Genomic DNA, 23,028 nt, shown 5'->3' with positions numbered 1-23,028 from the left:
CTCTGAACTACTAATAGTATTAGGTAATCAACAAGTGTTGGTTGTCAACTGACGATATAGTAACTATGTACATAGATACCTACTAAACAATCTCATTATCTTAAATGTCACGAGTGAACTCGGTAAGTGAAACAATACATTATGTCAAAAATTGTTATATCAAATGGGCACATACAATATTATCTATCACTAAAGCGCAAAAAGGCACTGTTACTTAAAACAAAACTAGTTTCTAATTCAGTCCAATTTTAAAATATGTACATGAATACTTTTCCACTATATGCGAAATATATTACGTGGTACAATAACTATGATTAAATGTATTGTTAATCAATTAAGTCGATTTCAAAACGTATACAGTCATTCAAGAAATCTGCCACAACGAAGTTATTATTAACTTCATCATTTTCTACTTTGAGACAAACAGAATAAAATCAAAAGGAAACGACCAACTACTTCTGAGACTGATTACACTTCACACATTTTTATCGGCAATACTCTTGTCATACACTTTTTGCATCATCTGGCTGCAAAACAAAATCAAGTCTTTAACATCAAATTTATCACACAAGTAATTTTGCAGATACGATAATTCCTTGTTTCCGTTATGGCCGTTTGCATGCAATCCGCAACCTCGCTGAAGGACGCTGTTCAAAACACTGTTGGCATCTGAACCCGTCATTTTCTTCACAAGCAAGTCCGTGCAGTCTTTTACAGATAGAGATTCTGCCAGTTTAAGTTTTGATACGTTTTCTAATTGTTCTCCTAATTTAAGAACGAAGTCTTTCCTCTGGAATAATAATGAAACAATTAGTAACATGTCTACGAGTACAAACTGAAATAGATGGCACCGGTTAAATAATATATATAATTAACTTAATAGTGTGACTACTTAAGAAACACGAATCAAAATATTTAATAAAATAACTACTGCAAGTTTGATTTGTTTCCGAAGTTGTAACATTTGCATGAGTTATAACAATAATTTTGGTATTTTCTATAAAAAGGGACCTTATTGTCGATGGCGCTTACGCCATTATAAACGATGCTCCGAAATAAATACAATGCCGCGCGACGCTGTGCAGCGTAAGCGCCATCGACAATAAGGTCCCTTTTCATAGAAAATGCCCCAATTGAACGTGTTGCTCACAGTGATATAAGAATTAGGACTACTCACATCTTTGATACATGATGATATAATCTCTTCAGTTGATTTGTTGCCTGACTCATATGTCTGAGAACTTGTTTGCTTCGTCATTACTTCGTCAGTCTGTGTTGATGAGAGCCTTTGCAATATCACGGAGGTTTGTGTTTCAGTTTCGCTCATTAGAATATTAGTTTGTATTCCAACACTTGTTGCCACTCTAAGATCTATATCTACAATTGGCCTCACTGCTTCATCCAATTCCATTATTTTATCTTTCCTAGTCACATGTGCTTTAGGAACTTTAACATCGATTCTGTCAACTTCATATTCAGTGACCTTTGTTAGAACAACCTCTGGTGCCGCCTCCATTTGTTTGTCCTTTTTAGATACTTTTTTTGTCACTTGTGTTATAGTTTTGTCAACAATTTCAATTACTTCAGGTTCAGTCACTTTTTCTAGATCACTAGCTACCCCTGTCATTAGATCATCTTTTCCAGATCTTCCAACACTCGTTGTTACTGTAAGATTTGGATTTACAGTAGTTTTGACTATTTTGTCTACCTCCATTACTTCATCTTTTTTAAGCCTTCCATCACTTGTTGTCACTGTAAGTTCTGTGTTTGTTTCTACAAGTTTATTCGCTTTCATAATTTTATCTTTTCTAGATGCATAATCCTCCAATACTTTTTTGGCCACTTGTACTTTAGGAGCTTTGATACAAATTCTATTTACTTCAAGTTCAGTTAACTTGGCTAGATCACCAACAGTTTTAATATTTCCTCCAAGTTCTTTTACAAATAATTCCTTCATACCAGGTGAAGATAGTTCTAAAGCAATGTTATCAATAGAATCCTTACAATCTATGAGATCTGGGAATATAGGATCTGAATCATTTAATTCACTAGTTTTAACTATTTCCGCGGCAGGGGTCTGATCTAGAGAGCTCAACTCTGTATCATTACTAGAATGTTCAATACTGAAACTTTCAGCCGTTGAAGTTAGTACGGTCTCGAGATTAAACATACTATCAATTTTCTTTGGAGATTTTGGAGACTGGTGGCGTAACTGCCGTTCCAGTCGTTTAAATGCTGAATTCTGAGGTGATCTTACTCCACTTGTCTCTATATACTTTTGAACAACAACTGACGTCGACACTGGGTCATGAAAACTGACTCGTTTTCTCTGAAAGCAAAATTATATTATTACACTTAATACTTAATGAACTATATTAAATATTAATTAGAAACATTATAAATATGTTTAAAAAGTAACGTGTATGCTTACGAGGGGGGTTTGAGAAGTAACTTGTTTCGCCTACGTATAGATGGCGTTAGCGTCAACTCTATATGTATTGATTTAGTTTAGTAACTGTAACCGAGTCACAGGCTTGGACCTAGTTCGGGAGGCAGAGACTCAACCCCACTACCTAAATGTGTTACAAACCCGTTACACCTGTTTCATATTGTCAAAACTTTATAATGTGTGTCCAAGGTTTAAAGCAATAAAGATTTTTTATTACTTAACAAAAAAAAATTTAATCTGTGGCGTCATGTCATTTTTGGGGGGAATTTGACATTTGACAGTAGTTCAAACAAAAGTGGTTTGAGTCGTTCGAGTTCAGCGGCAACATGGAGAAAATTGGAATTCATGGAGTTATTCAGTTCTTTTTTTTGGAAGGCAAAACTGCGAAACAAATCCATGAAAGGATTTTAGCTACATTGGGTAGATCGTGTCCTTCCTACGAAACGGTTCGACTTTGGGTAAATGAGTTTAAGCGAGGCAGGACAAGCATTGAAGATGCACCTCGCCCTGGAGCCCCGAGAACGGCAGTTTTACCCGAAGTCATCGATAAAATCCATGATTTAGTTTTAGCCGACCGAAGATTGAAAATACGCGAATTAGCTGAAGCCACAAACATCTCTTCTGATGCATTTTATTTTACACATACGAGTTGCACATGAAAATGCTTTGTACAAATTAGGTGCCGCGATTACTGACTCCAGAAAAAATGCGTATTCGCATGCGTATATCTGATGAAAATTTGCAGGTGTTTAAAGAAAACAACAGATTTTATTTTAATTGACTACCTTGCCAAGAGGAAACCTATAACTGGAGCATACGCACTTACACACACTTATACATCACTTTTGGATCAGTTACGGGCGGCAATAGCTGAAAAACGTCCAGGTATGGCAAAAAAATAAGCGGTGCATTCAAGTCGTGTCGATGTACAAAAATTGTTATAGTTATGATTTGAACTTCTTCCACACCCTGCTTATTCACCAGATTTGGCTCCGTCTGAGTATCATCTCTTCCCGAAACTCAAAACATTTCTCTCAGGGCGAAAATTTAAGTCTAATGAGGAGGTTATACGGGAGGTCAATGCGTATTTCGAGGCCCTTGAAGAGACGTACTTCCGTGAAGGCATAGAGAAGTTGCAGATTCGTTGGGACAAGTGCGTAGAACTTCGGGGGGATTAAGTAGAAAAATAAAATAAATACATTTGCAATATTATTATTTTTTCATATCAAACCAAGTTACTTGTTAAGTAAGTAAGTACATAATTATATGAATATGATGATTGATAAAAACTATCCTGTCCTTCTCGGGGCCTTAAGCTATATTACTAAATATCTCCTAATTCTCCTAAATCGGTTGAGCATTTTAAGAATCCCCGGCAAGCTCGGCCGAATTTCACCTTCACATACAAACGGAGTTTCGTTTTCATTTTAAAACTACGTGTTGGATTGTAATGAAACTTTGCACATACAATGACATAAGGTATATCTAGGTCTGTAATTAGTTTATATAGCTCTAGTGTATAAAACGAAATAGAGCAAAAACAAGTTTTGTTTCAAAAACTTAAATTCGTATAACTTATCCTATTGTAAGTGCAAAGTTTCAGAGCAATCTAGCTAGTCGTTTTAAAATGAGAGTGTAACTACGTTTGTATGAAGAACCGAGCATGCCGGGGACTCTTAAGTATGAAGAGGCGACAGAGTTACTATCTACTATCGCATTTATAAGGATAGAGATACGCATATGTTGGTATTAAATAGGAACTAACCTTGTTGGCTGGTGACGCTGTGGCTTCGTCAGCAATATCAGCAAGCTTTCTTTTTAGAATTGGACCAGCAGGACTACAGTCGGCACTGGGCAAAGCTTTCTTAAATTTCAGGAAATTCTCTGCTTCTTCTTTTTCATCAGAACTTCCACTGTCTGTCGATTGAGCTGTTTGATACAACATTCTAAGGTTTCTACGAGCTGGAGTGTTCACGGGACTGCTTTTCTTAGGTTCATCAGGCTCAGGTCTTTCAACATGCTTTATTGTCTGTAACCTGTCCGGTACGCATAGGCCTAACATTTGCGCCGCACGACCACCACTACGTACTTGTGGACGATTTTTCTTCAGAGACAGTGAAGAACTAGGACTACTGTTAGTAACAGTAACCTCTGGTCGAGGAGGAGATTGATCCCTTTTGTCAGGTGAAGTTTTTTCTTCAGTAAATATTTCAGGTGAATTAGTAATTTCCAAAGGTTCACCGTTCATTTGTACCGGACCAGATAATTTAATTACTAAGAAATCGCTGCTATTTTCAGACACAGGCGACTTGGGTTCAATTGGGCTTAAGGATTTTATAGGTGAAATTTCTGAAGTGTTGTTTAAGAAATCTTTTTTTCTTTGATCAGCGCCGATAGTGGGAGACGAAGCGACAGTTTCTTCATTTTGAGTTATGTCAACAAGGCTTATGGTTCTGTCATCGGCTGTGGTAGTAAGCTGACTCTGATCAACTTTTGAATCAGTTTTTTCATTATTATCTTTTACGTCTGGAAGAACATTCTGACTAGTTTCAATCGATGCATTTGGGTCATTTACAAATTGGGAGGGATCTGTAGGTTGTGTATCAGCATTTGCAAGTTCAAGTGTATCAGGTCCAGGCCCAGGCTCACATTCGGTATTTAGATCAATTACAGGATCGTCGTCATTGATAATTATTACATCTCCAGAGCTTACAGGCTCCGTATCCATTTCCTCTGTCAAATCCATTATAACATTAGCTTGGACATCTGTCTTGTTGGCAGGTAATTCGGTGTCATCTTTAATTTCTTGAGACATTATGACGTCAGCAGTTGTATTTATTTCTTGAGAAGATTTGTCAACTAACTCTTGTGTCTCTAAAACAGTCTTATCTATGCTTTCGGAACTACTACATGGTTTATCAGCACACCTTCTGAATGATTTAACTGATATTGTTGTAGTCGTATCTTGAGAGCTCTCTATAACATCTTCAGAAAGATCTTGTGTAGCATCAGGGCTAATATCCTGTGTTTCGCAAACTGTAACAGGCAATGTTTCTATCTCACTGGCATTTTTTCTGGACTTTTCTTTTGGATCTTCTGTATTGCTTGTCCCTTTTTTTGTTTTCGAAGCACTCTTTGGTTCAGTTTTAGACTCGTTTAGTTTAACAGCTAAACGGTTTTTACGACCGCTGGTTGGCGACTCTGTTAAGCCTTTTCTGGTCACCCGCTTATTTGATTGTAGTTTTAAAAATGGATGACCTTCGACCATATCTATAGCCAGTTCTTTTTCAATTCTCGACTTCTTTTTGGAAGTCGACTTCGTCTCGTCAGAATCTTTTTTCTTAGTAATATTTTTTTGGGTTGATGTATTGCCAACTGAGGTATCATTTTTATGTTCAGGCTGCTGTGTTTCTTCTATTGATTTGTTGATAGATGTGTCGCTTTGTGAACATTTGACAGTGTCCTCAAGATTTACGTTAGAACCATTATCACTTTCCGGATTTTTATGAACTGCTTTATCGATGGGCGAAGACGAAACTTCTGTAGGTAATTTGTCTTTTTCTGTGTCTACTTTTTCTACAGCAGTCACGGTTTCGTGGTCATCAGTCGGAGCATCTGATTTGCAAACTTCACTTGTATCCACTTCCATGTTGTTTACTGAAACAATGGCAACTTTTGGAGTACTATTTACGTCTTCATTATTTTTTTCTATTGAATTTGTTGCATCTTCTGAAGCATCATTTTTGTCAAATGATTGGGACTCATTTTGAGTCGTAGAGTAACGCCTTTTCTTTTCTAAGTAAATTTCCGAATCGTCAAACTTTTTAGGTTTTCTCTTAACACGAGCAGGCCGGTCAGCATTTATTAATGACGGCGCCGAATTAACAACATTTTTAATTTCTGTGCATTTCGAAACTGGCGTACTACATGTGTTTGCATTAACTGTTTGATTTAACAGATCTGTGCTCTGTGATCCTTCTTGCGGCAGAGTAGATTTTTCAATCAAATTTCTAACATTACGAAATACTCTGTCTTTCAAAGCCATTCGCGGAGTTTTAACTGCCGGAGAAGATTTCGTTTGGTCAACTTTGGCCTGTTTCGGACTGTCAGTTTGTTTATTTTCGTTCTTTTCTGTGGCCTTAGATGTATCAGAGAAGAAATTATCAATTATTTTAGGCACTATATCAGTGCCGGGCATGTTTTTAATTGTTGAAATATTGTCATTAGATGGTATACTGGCTGATCTACTGTTTGTTGTATCTTGAGAGTCTGTTTTCCAAGATTTAAGTTTAAATTCATCTTGTGACTGTGATAGGTCCTGATACAAAGCCGGAATATCTTCTCGTTTCCTTTTAAATTTTTCTTTTTGATTTTCTGTTAGTTTTCGTGGATTGAATTTCCAAGTCGATTTGATTACTGCAAATTCTTCACCATTTTCTACAACTGTATTTATGATACTGGCTTCTTTCTTTTTGGGATCCTTTTTAGAGCTTTTTGGCACAGGCGTCGTAAACTTGTTTTCATCCTGACCTTCAGTTTTAGAAACTTTATTTTTAGAGTTTTTTGCTTCATTTTTACTTTTTATTTCAATAGTTTCAAAAGACGCCTTAATTTTTGCTCTTAATGATTGATCAACGCCCTCATCCGCCATAATTAGTTTTAACACAGCATCCAAACTGGACGGTATTGTCGTAAACAAAGTTCGACACACAAGTAACTCATCCAATAAAATTATTTTGAATTCGCTTCCACTTTCAGTTTTGAAAAGATGTTCAAAAGCATCAATAACTTTTACTAAAAGCACCTCCCCAGTAGGATCCTGGAAATATAATATAAATTATGCTTAAATTGTTATAAGCGCGTCCAAATTATGTTCTACGATCAATTACATGAATATTGTACTTACACCTCGCTTAAAATGTTTGAGCATGATATTTAATGCTTTCCTTCCAATTACAAAGATTTCTTGGACATATTCACCGACCAAACGCTCATTTGTGGCAGCTGTTGATAGGAGGTCCACCGTATCAATCAGTATAGGAAATACTTGTTTGGCTTCATCGTAATCATTGTATTTACACATTACAACCTGTAACATCTTGACTTCTTTGTTTATTCCCTCATCTGAAAAAAAAAAGAATAAGTTTTATCATTACATTTATAACCCATTTTAAGTTGATTTTTATCTTAGTCAAACCCATTCCGTCGTAATTTAAATAAACAGACCACATTCCCTAAAGCCATAAGTTATAATTTTACAAATATGAATCGCATGACATTCAACAAGAGAGCCTTTTTGACCAACATACCCACCAAATAATTGAAATGCCGCCAGGTGCCTTGTAGTATGTAAGAAAAAAGACCTATTTACTTTCTCACAGGATGCTTTTTACCAACCACAAACACTTGTTACTACAGAATACGTAAGTTAAAATAAAATCAAACCTTTCCATATCTTCTGAAACTTCTTTGTTTTGTTCATGCCCCCGACAACACTACCTACAGTAGTTAAATTTAATATTAATATTATGAGAAGCATTGACACACAAGACCTACAAACAGATAATCCACAAGATACAACAGAGATGTCTTCGATATAAACATGAACTTATCTTGTTATTCGAATACAATCTGCCTGTCAAGTTACAAGTCTCATGAGACAATATCTTAATTTCATGCTTAGTACTTATTTAAAAACTGAAATAGACTACTACTTATACTTATGTTAGTTTATAGAATAGTACTTATTTATTCATTTAATTTATAAATCTTGCATCAAGACCCATATGGCAAATGTACATTTAACAGACTGACATACATATCAACATTAATAAAAATAACACCAAAACCTAGTTTTTTGATGATACAACGGAAACGAAAAACGGATTAGAGTTGGCTAGTTTTTCACCGTCTACTCAAGCACAGATGTAGTGCATAATTATTTTCCATCGTATTTTCACGGAAACGTACGAACGTGTCTTGCTATTTCAGTCAGTCTCGGTACAAAAAGTACTGACGTTGACTGAGGTAGCATGACAAATACGAACGTTTCAGAGAAAATACGAGGGAAAACAGTTATGCACTACAACTGTAGCGCGTTATTATATATCATCTGACTATTGACGAAGTAGTGTCTTCACCGATTTCGGTTTGCATTCGTACCGCTCACATCATGCTATCTATTTCCGTTTTATGTATAAATCACACATTATTTCACCTCAGGTTTACACGTATAATACATGCAGAAACTTACATGTTCTTGTGATGATTTTAGTCTTAATGATAGCAAGCAAAACGCATAGAACAAAGAAAGTGGCCGTGGCTCCTTTATTCATGTTTTCCTCGAGGATTCTGTCGATCTCCATATGGAACCAGACGGTTTGCACCGTCGTTAGGTGCATTACGCAGTACGTATTATTCCATGTTAATGCAGCTGCCTCAACCTGGAATAATATTATTGCATTTTGGTATAAAATAGTTCCTTAAAACGTTTTTACTCATATAAAGTCAGCCAAAGCAATACGCAAAAATTCCAGAAGTGAGCCTAGAGCCATTTGTATTCATGGCACACTTTCGCTAGTCACAAAAGAGGGTTCACCCATGGTATACCTAAGTGGCTCTAGCTATAGACTCACTTCTTGAAATTTTAGAGTAGGTTATTGGCTCTATATTTGCAATTGTCCTGGATTTTTTGGAACCTTACAGCAAAATCAACAAGATGGGTCATAATTTGAGCATAACATGTAACATACATATTTTATGAAGTAAATGTAAAGCTGTTTAAATTACTTAAGGCCAAGGCTCGGAACCGGTTTAATAAATACCGGTTTATTTCGGTTTTCCTCCGAACATTCGTATAAACGCGAACATACAATACAACCTGTGTTATATATTGTAACCTAAATAAACCGGTTTAATCGACGACCGACGGGATGCACGGCCGGCTCGGTGGTGTGCCGCGTAAATAAAAACCCCGACATAGGAAGAAACCGGTTTTTATTGTTCTAAACTGGTGAATCTGACAAGTACTTTATGGAAATGTTCTCCCAAAAACCGGTTTCAAAAGAACGGTTTTACGAGCGAAACCAAAATTAAAAGGTTTTGCGCCACGTACATGACAACGGTTTGGCAATTTAACCGGTTTCCGAGCCCTGCCTAAGTCATATCATCAGATCACATTTTTTTAATGGGCAATATTACCCTGAAGGATAAAAATGGATTGAATCAGTTAAGAATTATAGGTGTTTTTTTATGATACTAAGGAGCCTATTCTGTCTACACTTTGATGTTTCCTAAATGAAACTAGATACCTACATTACTGAAATGATCTAAGTTCAGCAGTGGCCAGAGCAACAAGTTACACATTTGCTGTAAACCCTCCTGCCTTGATTTTGAGTCCTGCAATGCTTTCGCCAGAGCAACCCACAACTGCAGTGAGCTGTCGTGAGGCGCCACGTCTTTGATCAGCCACTTTATTGCTTTGTCTTCTAAATGGCCGCACTCCACGACAAGAAATTCGGTTATTAGCTTTAGGTTTATAAGTAAACTCTGGTTTGTATGCCTGGAAAAATAAAATAAAATTCGTAATAGTGCAATATATTGTCTGTGATATTTATTCCACAACTTAAATAATGGTAACAAAGGCTAGCTATGTCCGGTTCCGGTTTAAAAAATCATAATAGTTTATACCGTGTTGAAACAAACAATGCTATGATAGTTCGCGTGGATTTTACGGGGTGGCCCAAATATATGTTGACAAAGAATTATCAAGGCTGTTTTTTCGAAATTAAACATCTTTTACAAAATGGCATTAAAAATCAAAACTACAATCTTATATCTAAAATAAAGAATTATCTTAAAAACATTGTCCTTTAGCTTTGAAACACAAACGCGCGCGAGGGAGGCTCCGGCGCATACAATACCGGGGGATACCGCGGCATGCTGGCATGCATGCATGCGTGCATACCGGGGGATACCGTGGCATGTCGGCACTCCTCGCATTGCTTGCACCGAGATGCCGCGGGTAGATATAAGTATAATGCGGGAGATATAAGGATTCCGCACCCAATAGGTAAAAACGGATATACTAAGACTCCACTGTCTGTCTGTCCGTCTGTCACCAGGCTGTATCTCATGAACCGTGATAGCTAGACAGTTGTAATTTTCACAGATGATGTATTTCTGTTGCCGCTATAACAACAAATACAAAAAACAGAATAAAATAAATATTTAATTGGGGCTCCCATGCAACAAACGTGATTTTTGGACGTTTTTGCGTAATGGTACGGAACCCTTCTTGCGCGAGTCCGACTCGCACTTGGCCGGGTTTTTTTTAAATAATTATATTAAACATTACACACTCATTATTCTAGACTTACTTTTTACATGTCTCAACAAATGTTGGGTCTGTTAGAATGGAGAGAATTATTTGTATTGGTCCGCTTTGAAAGTCTTTGGTATTAAGAAGCCGCTTTAGTGAGGTTTCTTCGAACAGTGAAGAAATGAGGATATTGTTCACTATGTCTGCAAGCTTGTTATTACTTGTGCTCTCCTGTAAAGATGAATTAGCTTTAGTCTTTTAAACATACATAGACACACGGAAATGATCGGAAAACCCCTGCTATTTATGGTTGGCATCAGATAAAGCACAAAATTCGTAATTATAAATATGTTGGATTAATTTACCTGTGCAAGTAGTTTAGCAATGGTTAACAGGTCATTAAACAAATCTTTTCTGATATTATTTTCTGGCATTTCAGCAATGGTCATAACAAATGACTTCCAAGCACATAGGATTGGCTGTTTTCCAATCCCAACAACATCTTCTGAGGATACTTTTACTGCCATTTTTAGTGAATGTATCCAGTCACTCCAGTGGTCGACCAAGATTTTAGGACTGATAATTTTGCTCTTCAATCTAGGTTTTGAAATGCAGCCTTCACAGTTAACATGGCCAACCATTTCAACAAATGTTTCAACACAATTTTTTTTTAGTGTCGGTGAAATCATCCCAGGTATCAAAACCGTTTTTTCAGGAATATGTCTTCCAAAGCAAAAGTGTAAAAATGGATACAGCATTTGCTCATCTACTCTGGCTTCATATTGCTTTATAAGATGCCACCAGGTGTCAAGTTTGGCGAGTGCAGTTTCTTCAACTTTAGCATTGTTCGATCTCAAAGGTATAATAAGCAATTTTATCCTCTTGTTAACAAATAGTTCATTAGTCTCAGCTGAGAAATTATCAATTAACACATTCCAACATTCGAATGCTCTGCATCTGCTTTTGACATCCATTTTGAATGCCATTTCAACTACTGGCAACATTGAGTTGATAGGGCTACCAACTCCAGGTTTGTTCATAGTTATTTGAGCTTTGAGCAGTTTGATAAAAATTATCCAAATCCTATGCCACAGAACACTGCTACTTGTTAAAAGGTTTTTCATTTGTGCTGGATACCTGGAAACATAGGATTATTTCACTAGAGTTGCTTATATAAAATAATTTTTTAATGCTTTAAAGTGTTAGGAAGATAATTTTTGCACTAACACTGATCGTTTTTTTGGCAAACAATTTTTTATTTATTATGTAAGTAATATTTTGTTGCAATGCTCCTATTATAGGGTTATAGTCTATTCCTGGGCAGTGGTGCGGGTTAAGCCATTATATAATATATGACACGCTCCACTGGACACTTTGCTCATTAGACTGAAAAGTACCTAGCACCTCACTGTATTTTTAGGATAGAGGAACTTGTTCTATACTGACTTTACACAAATAACACTTTAGGTACAACTTGAAGAAAATCAAAAAAAGTTTAGTTCACTTTTCATACTTACGCATTTGGGCTGTAAATATTTTCCAAAACTGTTTGCCACTGAGGATTAGTACTGTAGTCAATTGATGCAAGCTCGTCAGTCAACATTTCCAATACTTCCATTATTGACAGAACCATGGGTGTGGTGCCTATGGTCTGTATTTGGAAATAGTTCATGGCAGTTGGAATCACTCTTGAAAACCATACTGCTAGGCCTTTTTTCACAAATGTTGATTTCTTTTCTGGAGTTAGGTTGATCATTACTCTGTGAGCTAGGTTAACAGGCTGAAAATAACAATGATATTATCAATAAGTTAAGATTAATATTCATATTGTTTAACACATTCATTGTCACCCAGCCGAACAAGACATGCGCCTGGCCACAAAAATTTACTAGACTTATATTGACCGGGATATAGACCGCGATTACCTACAAAACAAAAGGTAATGTTATATATAGACAATGGGGGTAGGTTTTGACATTTGGGTACAAAGTGAGGTAGTTGTGAAAAGTCAGTCTGTCAACGCGAACCTGACCCATGCATGTGTCTGGACCCCTAAAACTGTGTTATATTAGTGGCGTCGAGAAAAACTAGGACAATAGTGTGCAATTACAGTGTAAAGTGTGTGATTTGAGTGAAAAACGCATAAAAGTAGGTATCACTGTGCAAAATGGGCATCAAGTTTGGGGAGTTTGATGTGGCGCTTGGCTGCTGGAAAAATTACATAGAGCGGTTTACTTTTTGTCTGCAGGCAGGTGATATTAAAGATGATAGTAAAAAGAAAGCTAATTTATTAGCTGTGTGTGGTTCCGACTTGTATCTGATTATATCACTGATAGCACCAACTCAAATAAGTGAGATTACCTTTACAACAATTGTGGGTAAGTTGAACAATCATTTCCACCCGAAGCCAAATGAAATTATCCAGTCTTATAAATTTCATACTAAGTATCAAGAGGAGCGGGAAAAGATTAGGGATTTCATAGTTCATAGCACAATTGAGGAAATTGAGCATCGACTGTAACTTTACAGATTTGGATCGAACGCTGCGGGATCGCTTAGTGTGTGGTATAAGGGACAAAGAAGTACAGAAGAAGTTGTTACAACAGAGTACATTGACATTTGATCAAGCTTGTCAGATTGCTTTATCTCATGAGGCGGCAGGGATTGATTCAAGTATTATTGTTCCGGCTTCTTCTAGTCAAGTTTCTGGTGATTTAGAAGTACCAATGGAAGTAAATAAATTGACTAACAAAAGGAATGATAGGCAGACAGAAAGGATGTCATGTGTGCGTTGTGGTAGACTCCATAGAGGCCGCTGCAGGTTTAGGTAGACCAAATGTCATGGCTGTGGCAAGACGGGCCATATCGAGGCGGTTTGTGGTTTCAAGTTAAAAGGAAATAATACACCAAAATCTGATTTCAATGGATTATATGAAGAAATTACAGTTAATAATATGAGACAAGATAGTGCAGTACCAGCATATATGATGGAAATAATGCTGAATGGAGTTAGAATAGATATGGAAGTAGACTCCGGGTGCGCTTTCAGTCTCATAAGTGAGTAGACTGCTAGGATAGTTTGGCAGGGCTCGCTCCCAGTATCTGATGATATTGGGGTTTCTTTAAAGACATGGACACAGAACAGACTATGTATAATGGGTAAAGTGACAGTTTTGGTTCAGAATAAGAAGATAAAGAAAAACTTATCCATAGTTGTGGCTAAGGGCAACGGGCCAAGCTTGATCGGTCGGAATTGGTTCCGGGATTTAGGGATACACGTCCAAGGAGCAAATAGTTTAAAGGTTGACAGCGATGAAGTGGCCACAACACTGAATGGAATACAGAAACGCTATGTAGAAGTTTTTCAGGAAGAATTAGGGAAATATACGGGGCCTGTAGTGTGTATTAGGCCAAAAGAAGGAGCAAAGCCAGTATTTTTTAAGAGCAGACCGGTGCCGTTCGCAATAAAAGGCCGAATTTACGAAGAGTTAGATAGGCTAGAAGCCGAAGGCGTTTTGTAGGCGACGTCACATTCCGAATGGGCCACACCTATAGTTCCAGTACTTAAGCAATGTTCAGGCATAATAAAACATGTCTATCGGCTACATAATTCAAATGACGCGGGAAAACGCCGCCCTTGCGCCGATCGCGCGACAGTCACGCCACTCTCCGGTGAGCTCCGCCCGTGGCTAAAAAGGGAATCCAGTCGCAAGAGAAAACAAAATACGGGCGGCACGTTTTGCTGTCGCGCTGTAATAAAAACTGTTTTATTGTAAAAATGCTGTACATTTGACCTGTGGCGGTTCTGTGTTTGTGTAAAAGGTGTTAAGGAACTCGGAACATTAAATTTAAGAACCAACGAGAGCGGGGGCTCTGCCCCATGCCCCATTGAAGCCGGCTTCGAGGCGGTTAGCAACAGGTAATTACCGTGTTATTTGTTTGTGTAGTTGATGATGTGTATTTGCCTGAACATGGGGTTTATGATAGTATAGTTATTAACAAGCAAGATGGCAAGGTACGTCTGTGCGGGGATTATAGGGCGACTGAATGCCGTGACGGATACTGACACTTACCCCTTACCTACCCTCAGTGAAGCTTTTGCGGAATTACAAGGGGGTTTTATTTACAAAGATAGATTTGGAACGGGCGTACACCCAGGTTATGGTAGATGAGGAGACAGCGAATTTGCTAACTATTAATACCCCTAAGGGGTTATATAAAATGAAGAGATTAACCTTCGGGGTAAAGGCTTGTCCTGGCATATTCCAACGACCCATGTCGACGCTATTGGCTGGTATCCCTGAGGTAAACGTACTGTTAAACGATATTTTGGTGACTGGCAATGGAGTGCAAGAACACAATAGGAGGCTCGAGGCGGTGCTTCATAAGTTACAGGAAGCTGGATTGCGAGTGAATAAAAACAAATGTAAATTTGCTGCCAGGAGTGTGCAGTTTTTAGGTTTGATGATTGACGAATTTGGTATTCATCCTTGCGAGGAGAAGATTCATGAGATTGAGAAGACGCCTGCACCGCGTAATGTGAAAGAGCTTCAAGCATTCCTGCCGGGCTAGCACATGATTGGCGCGAGAGTATCTCGCCGCGATATAGAGTACCCGTCCCCCTTTAATTCATACAGTTAATAAAAGACGGGTAGTCTATCTCGCGGTGACATACTGTCGCGTCAATCATGTGCTTGGCCTACAGGGGCTGATAAATTTTTATGATAGATTTTTGCCACACAAGGCGTCGATTTCTGAGCCATTGTACAGATTACTTGACAAAGACGCGAAATGGAAATGGGGAAAGAACATCAAAATTCATTCGAGAAGCTAAGGAAAATGCTGTCCAGTAAAGATACTCTGGTACATTATGACATAAAAAAGAAACTTATTTTATCTTGTGACGCGTCACAGTACGGACTTGGAGCAGTGTTAGAACACGAGATGGCTGATGGAAGTATCAGATCCGTAATGTTTGCCTCGAGAACCATGAACGCACATGAACGTAATTATGCACAAATAGACAAGGAAGCAGCTGCTATAATATTTGGCTTGAAGAAATTTCATCAGTTTATAAGTGGTCGAAGAGTGATTAATAATCACTGATTATCAAGACAGATCATAAGCCTTTGTTGGGGATATTCGATTCAAAGAAACCTATACCCAACATTATATCAACTAGGATGTTAAGGTGGGCACTTCTACTGAACTCTTACGACTATGAAATACAATATGTCCAGGGAAAAAAAATTGGAAACGCAGATGCCCTCAGTCGATGGCCGGGTCCACCAGGTAAGCAAACGCCGGAAGAGGATTTTTTAAGGAATTCTACTAATAGAGGAGACACCCATTGAATTATTGTTTTCTGCCATAGAAGTGGCCAACTTGACAAAAAAGGATGTGTCTCAGTAAAATATTATATTGGATACGTAACGGATGGCCTGGGAAGAGTGATGACGGGTACAAGGTTTACTGGCAAACGCGAGACGGGTTTTCCATGTATAAGGCATGCATTTTATGGGGAAATAGAGTGGTTATACCAGAGAAGATGCGAGGAAAAGTGCTGGAGGAGCTGCATATGAATCACGACGGTATTGTGATCACAAAGGCTATGGCGAGAAGCTATTTTTGGTGGCCTGCGATGGATAAGCAAATTGAAGACATGGTGAAAAGCTGTAACGTGTGTGCAGAAAATCGAAATATGCCATCATTGGATAAAGTCAGATAAAGCATGGTCTAGACTACATATGGATTACGCTAGGCCATTTCAAGGAAAGACATTTTTAATTGGAATTGACGCTTATTCTAAGTGGCCAGAGGTCAAGATCGTACCAGATATGAGTAGCTCTACGTTAATAAGAATATTGCGGGATGTTTTTGCAGAACAAGGTCTTCCTGATGTACTTGTAAGTGATAATGGAAGAAGTTTTGTTTCAGAGGAGTTCCGTAAATACTTAGAATCCCAAGGGATCCGACAAGTCCTGTCCGCCCCTTACCACCCTGCGACCAACGGTCAAGCGGAAAGAACGGTGCAGACAGTGAAGGCTAAATTAAGGAAAATAACATCTAGACCATGGGAAGTGAGATTATCAGCGATACTGTATGGTTTTCGTACCACACCAAACAGCGTCAATGATAAAACTCCGGCTGAGCTCCTGAACAACAGGCGTTTTAGAACTAAGTTCGATAGGTTGAACCCCCTGTCTTTCCGATGTGCTGATAAGGAAAAAGTAATAGAGAAGAATAGTGAGACAAAGAACAGGGAGTTTAATACTGGACAGTCAGTGTACGTAAAGAACTACTGCGGTGGACCACGCTGGTTGAAAGGGACGGTGGAAAAGCGACTAGGGGTCTGCAGATACTTAGTGAAATGGAATGATAAGATGTTAGTATTACACATCAATCAAATGCTCGGTTGCGGGGGGGAAGGACAACAGAAGGTCCCTGAGGTAACCGATGATGCTACGGATGACGATGACGAGGATACCAGAGTTGCTATACCTTCGCCTCATCGTTGGGCGGATATCATGGGGGTGTCCAGACCCCAGGACATCACGATACACGGAAACCCACAAAATACCGCATCCAGCAGCCACAAGCGTGCTAGACAGACCACACCCCCAGACTCACCCGATTATAAGAGAATAGCCCTAGCGGATAGCGATAGCGGCAGTGAGTCAAGCTGTCTGAATGTAGAAATGTAGAGACGGAGGAAGAATAGTTGAAGTGTTAAAGTAGTGTAACAGTAGCATAGTGTAGGGTTAGGCAATAGTGTTAGTAAACTTTATAAAATAGTGAACTCTCTTATGGGGGAGGTATGTTATGTATAGACAATGGGGGTAGGTTTTGACATTTGGGTACAAAGTGGGGTAGTTGTGAAAAGTCAGTCTGTCAACGCGAACCTGACCCATGCATGTGCCTGGACCCCTAAAACTGTGAGTTATATTAGGTAATCACAGTCTATATCCCGGTCAATATAAGTGTAGTGAAACTAACCGTGAATCATTTAAAACTCACAAAAATTTAGTCATATAAAGCTGTAGTAGTACGATCCCGACTATCGGGTCGTCCGGCCTGGGAACGAAATCATAATTATAATACCCGATAGTCGGGTTTTCGGCACTAAATGTGTTAATGACTCCTTCCTCTCAAAGTTTACTTATTTCAAAACTTAATTATTGGTTTTGAGTTGCTAGTGGTAAATGTAGATTTTGTTATTATGGAATTTGATACAGTTTTGTGAGGTCCAATCTACAGCATTTCACAAACAATACTTTTAGTGGAATTTTTATAAGGAAGCAAACTCAATTTACTATACAACAAAATTATAATTTTTGTTCCAATAATTTACCAGCAATAAAAAAAAGTCAGTGTACCACATTTATCAGAATATTGTCCATCTTATTTAAAACTCCCTTACATAAGATGTCTCCTAAGTAAGAAATTGTAAGAAGTATCTTAAAATAGGATGGCAAACATGCAACATTACAATATTACTGGATGAATCATGATTCTAAATTGCTAAGATTGACATATATTTTTGACATGTTTTTATTTATACATACTTATATGACGATCCTTATTGGGAGAGAAAATTATTTTAATTTATTTTGTATTTTTTAGTATGTAATGTTTGACGATATTCATGATAAGAAGATAATCATAATTTTGACACTGATGCAAATTTATAGTGTAATTTTCATCCTGAAATAAATAAATCTAAAATCTAATCTAAATCAACTACTCTTTTTTGTCACTAGTTGCCATGGTTATAGTCACCCGGGTCCCTATAAATCCTGGTTTTATGGCATTAAAACTAACCAAACATCCATTTTCGGGTTGTTATATAAGCCCTTTCCAAAAGGGGCCATCTACCAAGTACCATAATAAAATATGGTACAAAGAGTTCTTCTAACAAACTAGTTACTATTGTCACCTGGCTGACGGGACAAAAAAACAACAAGAAATAGTTGATTCACCCTATTACAAAGTACAAACAGAGATGTGATGTGACTACCTTGAACCTGATTTCCACAGGCATCTTGAGATGGCAGTATAAGTTGAACAGTTCGTAAATGTCATGGCAGTCAGATGCCAGCTCCGCCAACACATTATCGGGGTACGCAAGGAGGGTATTGAAGCTAATAGTTTGCAGTGACTCTGCTTTGTTTAATGCCGCTGCAGTAAGAAGGAAGTTTAGAACTGCCTCCGCTGATGATGCCAATTTCGATGCAGGAAGTTCAGTCTGTAAAATAAAAATAGTAGTACTTAGAAAATCCTAAATTATTCCAAAATAAGTTATAAATCTTACTTATTAATAAGTGTTTTTATTCTAATATAATAAGATCTGTGATCAGAGTATGTGAACTGGCTTAAATGTGATCCAAGCATGACTGAAAAATAAACAATTAAATAAAATCATTAGTTGAGTAAGTTACAGAAAAAAATACTTATAAAATATATACCTATAGATATAAATATATTAAATATAAGAGCCTCGGTAGAGAGTACCATTTCGTTCCATTTGGAGTTGAAACTCTAGGTCCATGGGGTCCCAGTGCGCACAAGTTGTTTGCAGAAATCGCGAAGCGTCTGGTTAACGTAACTGGTGACCGAAGAGCTGGCGGCTTCCTCACACAGTGTATCAGCATTGCGATACAGCGAGGAAATGCCGCCAGCATCCTTGGTACAATGCCTCAAGGGTCTATTTTAGATTTAAGCTAGTTATTAATTTCGTTTACATAGTACCATTGTATATATCTTGTATGTAAATAAAGCGTATAGATTGAATATATTGAATGCAATATCATATAAAGAATTGCTAATACATTAATAATTAGTTTGTAGCAAAATAACAATACAAAAAAAACAGAGGTCCCAAGTTAATTATAAAAGAAAGCAATATTAAATATTACAGAAACATCACCACATTTAAGTTACTTCAGTTACTTTAAACAGATAATTGGAAATAGCATATTAGAAAAGTAACAAAAATGTACCAATACCTGATGTTTATTTACAATCTTAGTGATTATATTTAAGCAAAAAACTGCGTGCCGCGCGTCTTCTTTCAGGTCATGTACACATATTGTCAATATTCTCTCAAGTTTTGAAACACCTGGAGTGTTTCCTTTGTCTAATACATGTAGAATTGCCTCGAAATGTTGATTTCGTGATCCACTATGAGTAAAGGTAGTGTCCTCTAAAATTTCGAGATCCTTGTCCAACATTTTGTAACTGTAATATGAACAACGAAAGGTTATAGATATTATAGGTGTATAACACAGAACATTATAGCTGAACCTTTTATCCAATACATGTCTACAAATAGTTTTAAACGCGTTTCTAAACAAGATTTTGTTATCTTCAAGTAACTACAAAACTATATAACCATAAATTAACACGATATGACGGACTGTCGGCGTATCGTTGTACGCTTACCACAAGAAAAACAAACAACAAAACACAAAAGTTATCCGTTAAACTAGTGGCACTTCATTACCTCAGTAGATTTTAGACCACTTAAGAATGTAATTTTTACTGAATCGCATGTTATCAGTAATGCAAAATTGCAAAAAATACTTGATCGTGGGCAAATGAAATTAAATTAATAATATGTTTGACAGTCTGACAGATGTGCGTTTCTGGCGCGAAACGAAATAGTTGTAACTATCGAATAGTCTTCGATTCGACTCGATTAATAATAAAAATAGAAAAATAAATAATAGCTTGAATAGTTCTATTATAGCCGATCAATCAACTTTATCAGTAGAAAAAGGCGCGAAATTCAGATTTTCCATGGGACGATTACCGTTAGCGCCTACATTTTTTAAATTTGGCGCTTTTCTACTGACGGAAATGGGTTGACAGACTATAAGCTCGCCCAGACTACGCGGCGCGAAGCCGTGAACGCGAGTGTGTAGTCGATTTCGCTGATTAGCGAACTAGACTCCATACTCGCGTTCGCGGCTTCGCGCCGCGATTCGCGCACGAGTGTGGAGGGACCTTAAAACCGTAAAATATAGCCGCTTTATATAATATAATTATTTTTTATCTTGCCACATATGAGTCAAAATAGTGTGTAATGTGGGGTCTTGCCAGTTCGCCCTTCGCGCCTCGTTTGACGCGGGCTAATAAACCGACAAAAAACGGGCAATCGGCTTCGCGCCGTGTAGTCTGGAGCGAGCTTTACAACAAAACAAAATGGAAAAATAGCTAAATCACGTATGATGCCATAGATAACTTTCAGTTAAACTCGATCAGCTGATGCTTTTCCGCCATCTTGGCGTGAACCAAACTGCGAAATCGCCGTGAAGTTTGCGAGTGTGATTCACGCACATAGTCTGGAGGGGCCTTTAGACTTATATCGACCGGGATATAACAACGACAACAATCGCGAATCGTCCTGAACAAGATGCATGTGACTGCGTGGAAATATCGGGAACTCCAAAACAATACAAAAGGAGGGATCAAAGTAGCACTTTTCAGTTCTAGGACACTACTTTTTTTTCTTTTTTGCATAATATTTTGGAACAATAATTTCCTCATAGGTGACGTGAAAAACAGTATGTGTCACATGGTAGTAAAATTATTTCCACCTTAGGCGTAACACACTTGAATCCTGAGCGTAGCGACGCTCGCTCGCTACGCTCAGGATTCAATTTACGACCAATTCAATGTACGACCTCGCCGTAAATATGTCATTTGGCTCCCTTGTGTCACAATCTAATGTAGTACATACATAATGAGTTAGGCGCCAAATTTGAAAGTTTATTAATTTTGAATACGTGTACAGCGTCATTTTCTACTGTAGTAGGGTAAGTAGTGACAGCAAATGTATGGAACAGCATGCACTTTAGTCTCAGGCGATGCCGCTTGGCACGATTGTTCCTTAGGTCAAACAAAGCTGATTTGGCCCGGTAGCCACGAGATCGTACCGTGCCTACTCCCCCAAAAAGAGGGGGGGAGGGGTCGACTCCCCAGGTCTAATTCGTCCAGGTCTTAGCAACTAGGGCAAGTTATATATCATTTTCGGATAATTTAGGGACGAGCAATTCATTTTTGAAATAATTGTTATACCTTTTCATACAAAAAAAATATTTTTGTGCAAAAAATGAAAATGTTATGTAATTTTTTGTGACATTTTTGGCTGTTACAGTCATAGTGTGGCGATTTACGCTAAATAAAAAAATTGGACAATACTGCCCATTTGTTCTTCATTCTGGAAACCTCATTTTCAAAGAGGCATTCATAATTTTTTTTGCAGGAAAAGAATAATTTATAGCGCGTGGCGGTGACGATTTTCATACAAATGGAACTATGGCCAAAGTCAAAGATTAAAAATGTTTACAAAAACACTAATTTTGGCGTTTTTAAAGTATGATTATAATGTTTTAATGCTTGTTTCATGCATTTTTGCCCTTTTTTGGTACAAATTAGTTGTTTTTATTTTTCTTACATGAAAACTTTCATCCCCCCATTTCCCCCCTTAATATAATTATTATTTCATACATGAATTCCTCGTCCCTAAATTATACGAAAATGATATATAACTGGAAGATATACCTATTAGCATAGATTGGACCTGGGGAGCCAACCCTTATATTATAACCCCCACGGTACGATATCGTGGCTACCGGGCCAAATCAGTTTTGTTTGACCTAAGGAACAATCGTGCCAAGCGGCATCGCCTGAGACAAAAGAGCATACTCAAGGTGCTTACTTACCCTACTAACTGAGGTTTGTTTGCCAGAGGACCTATTATCCCTACCGCAAATCGATATTTGATGTTAGTGGTAGACCCTCTGCATCGCCAATGGGTAGATATTTACTTTATTCACTTAATTAATATCTTACCTACCTACTTATCTACTTTACTTACTTAATTGATAATTAAAATGTTTACCTACATATATCAGTATTATGAGAAGCACTCACGACGCTTTAACGTTTTTCTGTTCATCTAACCTAACATCCAACACTACAACTATAACACTACAACTATAGTTGCACTACAATGAAAGTTACTACTTAAACACTAAGTAACTTTTACTTGTTAGCAAAGCGATTAAAACATAAGTTGTTCCTTAATTATTAGTTAACATAAGCCGTGCGCCTATTCAACGCCAACAAGCAACAATTATATGAAGAAGATTGTATAATTATTCCGATAAATAGGTGCTACTTGCACAGTTTACAAAAACTGCTTTCAAAGTTCGCGTGTGAATCCACAGTACAAATATTAGCATCATATAGTAAT

General features: G+C 37.6%; 1 protein-coding gene across 3 annotated transcripts; it reads right to left on the bottom strand.

Annotated features, from left to right (window-relative positions):
* Positions 1-463: 463 nt before the first annotated feature.
* On the bottom strand, positions 464-20,377 carry LOC134742351 (telomere-associated protein RIF1). 3 transcript variants are annotated; one of them, XM_063675402.1, is made up of 13 exons: positions 20,272-20,377; positions 19,775-20,006; positions 18,787-19,014; positions 12,287-12,549; positions 11,135-11,906; positions 10,828-11,000; positions 9,764-10,010; positions 8,703-8,892; positions 7,895-7,948; positions 7,356-7,573; positions 4,215-7,268; positions 1,178-2,329; positions 464-790 (listed from the first exon to the last, which is right to left on the bottom strand). In XM_063675402.1, the coding sequence occupies exons 2-13, from the start codon at positions 19,997-19,999 to the stop codon at positions 476-478; spliced, it is 6,891 nt and encodes a 2,296-aa protein (XP_063531472.1). In that variant the 5' UTR covers positions 20,000-20,006; positions 20,272-20,377; the 3' UTR covers positions 464-475. The 3 variants fall into 3 exon arrangements, with proteins under 3 accessions (XP_063531472.1, XP_063531476.1, XP_063531477.1); XM_063675406.1 differs by having other exon boundaries at positions 20,161-20,375; XM_063675407.1 differs by lacking the exon at positions 7,895-7,948 and having other exon boundaries at positions 19,775-20,375.
* Positions 20,378-23,028: the final 2,651 nt, after the last annotated feature.

The sequence above is a fragment of the Cydia strobilella genome, chromosome 6 (genome assembly GCF_947568885.1).
Source record: "Cydia strobilella chromosome 6, ilCydStro3.1, whole genome shotgun sequence".
Taxonomy (NCBI): Eukaryota; Metazoa; Arthropoda; class Insecta; order Lepidoptera; family Tortricidae; genus Cydia; species Cydia strobilella.
Note: the sequence above shows the minus strand (reverse complement) of the source record. Positions and strands in the feature narration are given on the sequence as shown.